The sequence below is a fragment of the Nicotiana sylvestris genome, chromosome 11 (genome assembly GCF_000393655.2).
Source record: "Nicotiana sylvestris chromosome 11, ASM39365v2, whole genome shotgun sequence".
NCBI lineage: Eukaryota > Viridiplantae > Streptophyta > Magnoliopsida > Solanales > Solanaceae > Nicotiana > Nicotiana sylvestris.
The window spans coordinates 117463846-117470748 of NC_091067.1; the positions used below are offsets into that span (position 1 = coordinate 117463846).

The 6903-nt window shown below is 31.2% G+C and overlaps 1 protein-coding gene across 1 annotated transcript; it reads left to right on the forward strand.

Annotated features, from left to right (window-relative positions):
* The first annotated feature begins 3576 nt into the window (after positions 1 to 3576).
* On the forward strand, positions 3577 to 5005 carry LOC104238151 (E3 ubiquitin-protein ligase PUB24-like). Its single transcript, XM_009792441.2, has one exon. It carries the CDS (start codon positions 3677 to 3679, stop codon positions 4934 to 4936), a length of 1260 nt encoding a protein of 419 aa, XP_009790743.1. The 5' UTR covers positions 3577 to 3676; the 3' UTR covers positions 4937 to 5005.
* Positions 5006 to 6903: the final 1898 nt, after the last annotated feature.

Here is a 6903-nt window from a genome sequence, read left to right on the forward strand (position 1 = left end):
AAACATGTAAAATCTAACACCACATTTTAATGTTACTTTATTCATGCAATATTATATTGTCTAGTTAGATGTAAGATGGCATCGGATATCAATTGCTGAACATGCGCATCGGAAGCAAGCATAATTATAGGTATCACAAACATGTAAACTAGATAATAATTTAATTGTAGAGATTAGAAGCACTAAGCTCTTGAAATTGTTGCACAAACCGTTCACCGGGGAAGAATTTAGGACTGCAGTCTTCTGCTATGCTCTAGTAGCATTGGACAAAAATATTAGTGTGGGCAAATATTACTACTTTGAAGAGTGTGTTATTACGTAAAACTAGTCTTGTATTTATAGTGGCCGGAATTGAGCAAAAAAACCAGCCCAAAATCGTGTAGAATCCTAGTCCAACTCAAATAGAGAACTTTTCTCCCAAATAACTTTCTACCCAAGTTTGTCAAAGTTTTACGAGGTATAGCAGGGACCACAGAAAATAATAAGAGGCTACCAATTACAGTATTAATTCGAAATTCAAATGAATTAAATCATACTATAATTAATCACAGTTAATTCCACTAAAAAACTGCAATTGAACTCCTCAATATGAATTTTGTAATTCACAAACACTTATTTTAACTCTCCATGTTAAGATTACAAATACCAGTTAATTAAACTAAATCACTGATAATTTAATTTAAAATTAAATTCTTTATAATTTCACTTAAACTATTTCATGTGACGGATATAAATTCACTAGCCGGGTTTTCACATGAAAAATTATAAGCTTCATAAGAGGTATAACCAAACTCAAGGTTTAGTCATGCATTCTACCAACTAATTATCATTCTACAAATATTATTCGTTATTCTCCAATTTATTAAACATACACTAACTCTAAATAGAGTTGTACCTTTTGATAAATCAAAATGGATCATAATAACAATATAAAGATTAGGAGAATAAAATCATTTAATGAATCAGAGAAAATATTTTATATATTGGTCAGTACCAAAGTATACCTTTTATCTATTTGATCTGTTCAATATACACTAAGTGTACTAGCACAAGAAGTTGGAGTAAAACCACTCCCATAATCAAGATAAATTATACTTTAATCTTGTGCTACAGTTATCAAGATATTTTGCCCAACAATGTCTTCGATTGTGAACATAATTTATTAATTATAAGAACCGACAAGTTTATCTTCTGTGCATGAGTTATGAATCCATACACTAAATCGTCTACTACATAATTAAAGAATACACATGTAACAAATGATCTACTTAAAATAATACTTTATTGAATTGAATAAATTAAATAAATAATTATTCCATAAAAAATAAAATATAATACTATATCTAAATCGCATGATTAATAGTATATTCTAATATTCACCTCATCTAAATTAAAATGGAGGGAGTATTCAATTGATACTTGGTAATATATATTTTTGTACCATATGGATATGCGGATTCTTTTCGATGAGATTAGTCGGTTTCATTTCCCTTTATACGTGGAATCTTCGGCATTTCTTTTTAATTTTCTATCTTTAATAGATGGACCACAAAATATGGCTTTGTTCTACGGATTCGATTACAGTTAGACCTCTCTATAACAATATTGTTTTTATAGCAGTCATTCAATAAAAGTTAAGTTTTTGTTGGAACTAATTTTTATATTATGTTATAATATTTTTTCTATGTCTGTTTTTTTTACTTTTATCTTGAGCCGGGGGTCTATCGGAAACAACTTCTCTACCTTCATAAGGTAGGGATAAGGTCTATCCCCCTCTCCCCCGACCATACTTTATGGATTACACTGAATTTGTTATTGTTGTTGTTGTTGTTATAATATATGTCATTTATAACATCATTTTACTGTAGCAGCCCGAAACAACGAGATTATTATAGAGATATTTGATTGTAATTCAATGATTTAAGTTTCTATAGATGATTTAGCAAATTGAACTAATCGTCTATTAACTAAAATGGTAAGCGTAGCTCAAAAAAGGGGCGAGGGAAAAGAAGAAATAGTGTTGGAGGGGAGATCAGCGGGGAAAGAGAATAATGGTCATACTGTAGAGAGTTTGAATTACCAAAAGAAAAAAGAAGTAAGAACAATTTAGTTTGTCTGATAGGTATCACTTTTACGACGATAAATAACTAAATTATCAATTTGCTATATCAAACACTTAATTTAAATGAATTATGCGATTCAGATACAATTCAAATGGACGGCAAAAATAACTTGTTCATGATTGTTATGAAATAAGAGCAAAATAGAACAATATCATTGAGCAAAGAGTGCCCTATTTATAGTGTACAAAATACATCCAATATTACTAGATATATCCTAGGAATTAAAGAGAAGTTAATAAGTACGTGTATCCAAGTGACATAGTAAAGAAACGTATGAATATACTAAACGATGAATGTATATTAGATGGAAGACCACATTCTTTTCAAATAATTTATAATAATCTTATAGTTTTCTCATGCTTCATTCAATTGCTCTATAATTAATAAATAAATACGGAAAGTTAATCTTTTTTTTTTTAATAAACACCCAAACCAGCCTTTATTTATTTTTTTGTTGTCCAATCAGTGAAAGGTCTCTTAATACCTAAGAGCTAGAAAGGTATAGGACCATTTTTTTGTATAACCATTTGATATTCTTTTTAACATGGAGACGCTTGGGGTACTTTCTTTTCAAGTTGGGTAGTATTAGTATATGCTTATGTTTCAGCTTTGAACATTTGGAATCCTTTATGTATTAATAGAGTAATTGATGTTTCCTTAAAAAAAAATAACCTTCTAAAATTAAATCACGGTCAAATTTAAGCTTATCCCAACGATGTCAATTTCTGTTCAAATGGTGAAACACATGCTCTATAACGACTAAGAAAAAAGCATGTAGAAAACATAGATTTTGAAAACAACGGCGCGTCAAGCCGAAATTACTTTTGATTCATATATGCCAAACTTCCAAATGACTTTACATTATTCACATGGAAAGCAAATTAAGGGGACCAAAGTGCATGAACCAAAGCAATCTAAGAGAAAAATAAGTTAATTTAATATTTATTTTTTTGGGTTAATTTAACATGCATGCATTGTACTGGGTGTCCTTTCGTGAACCACAGGTTAAGCAAATTCAATTTAACATTCCAATTTCCGAAAAAAAACATTCCAACAGTAAATCAAACATTTCATTGTTATCTTTTACTTTGTCTATTTTCGTGTCCCCTTATTAGTCCAGTCCGACTATGATTTAACTGCAACATGGCAAATATTAGAAAGTCAACACAAAAAATGTGAGATTTTCATATCTCTTACTATATATTCCTATAAATTAATTATTTCTCGTGGGTTTTAGCCACCTCAAAGCCCATTCAACGTTTGACCAGAAAAACAAAATTTAAAATAAAATACTCCCAATAATTTAAAAAAATACAAATAAAATATTGGGTGCGTCTAGAATCTTCGTAGTCTTCATTCTTCTTCCTTCTTCTTTCTCTTTTTCATTCAAACTTTCATGCATTATATTAGCCGCTTTTTCTTACCACCAAGAAAACCCTATAAAGAGAGAAAAAGAAAAAGAAAAGAAAGAAGCACACATCTTTACTTCTCTCTCTCTCGTTATATATAATTAGATTCTTGTTTTTGATTTGTAAAGAAGAAGAGAAATAGATATGGAAGAAGTAGAGATACCCCAATATTTTTTATGTCCTATATCACTTCAAATAATGAAAGATCCGGTGACGACGGTGACCGGAATAACGTACGACCGGGAAAGCATCGAGATGTGGTTGTTAACGGCGGAGGAAGAGACGGAGACGGCAGCGTGTCCGGTAACAAAGCAACCTTTGCCAAAAGACACCGAGTTGTTGACACCAAATCATATGCTCCGGCGGCTAATTCAAGCTTGGTGCATAGTCAACGCAGAGAAAGGCGTTGACCGAATTCCAACACCAAAGTATCCTATGAACAAATCGAATATTCTCCGATTAATTCGACAAGTTAATAATAATGATCATCAGCTTTGTGCTGAAGCTTTGAGGAAAATGGCTGATTTGGTTAGTGAGAATGAGAAGAATAGGAAATGCATGGAGCAAGTTGGTGCAATTAAGGCTATGGTTTATTTCATAGTAAAAAGTTTCAAATGTGAGAAATTAATTCCTGGTATTGAAGAAGCTTTGAGGATTTTCCAGTTAATTTGGAATCCGATATCCGAAAACAAGCAGTATGTAAAGGATAACCATGATTTAGTTCAAGCTATTTTATGGATTTTGAAGAGCGAATTAAAAACCAGTCACGTCCTAATCAAGACTCATGCAATGATGGTCTTGAAGAACGTGACAGAAGTCTCGAGTTCAAATCTTTTATCAGGATTAGACCCCGATTTTTTCCGACAAATGGCGAATACATTGCGAAAAAATGGAAAGTACTACATCTCTCAACAAGCAACAAAAGCAGCTTTGCAAGTGCTAATAGATGCATGTCCATGGGGAAGAAATAGGCTAAAAATCGTCGAATCGGGAGCCATTTTCGAGCTAATTGAGCTAGAATTATCTAACCCTGAGAAAAGGGTTAGTGAATTAGTATTCTGTCTATTGGCTAATCTGTGTGTATTAGCTGATGGGAGAGCAGAATTGTTGAAACATGCAGCTGGAATTGCAGTGGTCACAAAAAGGACACTAAGGATATCTTCAGCTACAGATGATAGTGCACTTCAAATTCTTGGTTTAATTGCTAAGTTTTCTGCCACAAACGAAGTGTTATTGGAAATGTTAAGAGTAGGAGGGGTATCAAAACTTTGCATGGTAATTCAAGCAGATTGCGAACCTCATTTGAAGAAGAAAGCAAGAGAGATATTGAGAGCACATTCTCATATTTGGAGTAATTCTCCTTGTATACAAGTTTATCTTTTGACAAGATATCCTGGGCAATAGCAAGAGTAGATCCCTAAAACCTTGAATAGTTTTTTTTTTCCTTATATATAAATACAGCTAGCCAACATATATACTGCCTTTTTGTTATACTGTAAAACAGCATCAAAATTATACATATATAGAAACCTCAATGATATATTTATGAAGCACTTATTGGTCTGTTTTTCTCTCTTTAATTTCCAGCAAGCAGCCTGTATAGAAGAAAACAAGAATATTCTTAGAATAAAGAGCTAATCACGAAAAGCTTTTTGTATAATAAGTACTACTACGTATTATTATTTCTTTATGCTACTCCTATAAGTTATTCAGAGATCTGTGTAAAATCAGTTTCAGAATGGAGCTTTCATTTTTGTTTTTATTTTTAGAAGTCATAGCTCTTTGTTTTTCTGTCCACACCAAAACAAAACTATGTATCTATCTCTGATAACTGGAGATCCTATTTAAGAAGCTTTTTGTTTATATGTCGATTCGACTAGTTTTTTTCTTTTCTACGAAATGTTATCTGTACTATAAGTGAGCAGAAGAAAATGAAATTTCAATAATTTATCAAATATCGTCAAACGATTGATTGTATAAGGTTTATCTGCTTCGAAGTTCAGAAAACAAGGTTTCATAATAGCTTAATTAAACCTTTGTAATATTACTTCTAATAATTATTCGTAAAGATGAAAGTTATTAAGTACTACTATTATACTGGAGTATATACTACAGTACCTATTTTTATGGATGAATAGAGATTTACCAATCTTTAATAATGATAAAGATTTAAACTAACTCTTAGCAACTTATTGCCTGCTTGACGATTTGTGACAAACGTTTTGAAGAATATGGATGATAGATTGTTATATGGAGAAGTAGGATCCAACTACAGAACAAGAACTCAATAAATAAATTACAATATCAGGTACTATGCTACTCCCTTATTCAATTTTACTTGTCCATTATGGGCTTTGCATACTCCTTAAAAAATAATAAATGAAGTGCATAATTTACCATGATACTCATATTAATTTATGCATATTTTTAATGAGTTTGAGAAAATGAATTGAAATGAACAATTAATACTATGGGTATAACAGGAAAACAGAAATTGTCTTCTTTTGATATGCTAAAAGTGACAAGTAAACGTGAAAATCTATTTTTAGAATACTAGACGAGTAAAAGCGAACGGAGGAAGTATAAAGCAATTCTATTTCTTAAATTGAATCCACAAAATTTAAATCCTGGATCTGTCTCTCACATTAGTTCCACGGTTATGTGCTGAATGCAATTATTTATTTGAAGGTATGCTGAGTCTCTTACAACGATGAAGTTCTTAAATTATCAAATTAATTTCTTTCGATGACCTGTTAGTTAGCTGGTCATAAATATCAATATATTCATGTATCGGAGTTTGAACTGGAACTATTTGTATATTTGTTTGTTTGTTTGTTTCGGTCTTTACTAATTTATTTTGCATCATTTGGACCTCGTATTGTTAAGATATAGGAATTTTGACTTCTGAATTGATAATTTATCATTCCCCTGCAATACCGATGAGCCTTGTGCATTGTAAATTTTGTAATCGTATTTGTAGCTATTGAAAGATTAAAAAAAAAAAAAAATAGTACACGGACTTTCTTAATTTCCTTAAATCCATTTTCATGACTGTATACACAACCCAACCACAATCACAACCACAACCAAAACACCAACAACCACTAATAACAAGAAAAATTAATCTAAATACCACCCCAACCACTTAACATATATATGTGTATTACCGTATATAATCAGTGTATAATCTGAATAAATTCGCTCGATATATATGTTTGTATGTGTGTGTTACCATATATAATCAAATAAATCCGTTCGACTATACGTGTAAAGAAACGCCATTTCTAATGGCCAAATTCTGTTATAAATATGGTACAGGCTAGCCAGTTTTCGGATTAATAATTAAAAAATAGTCAACGTTTGCAAAGTCA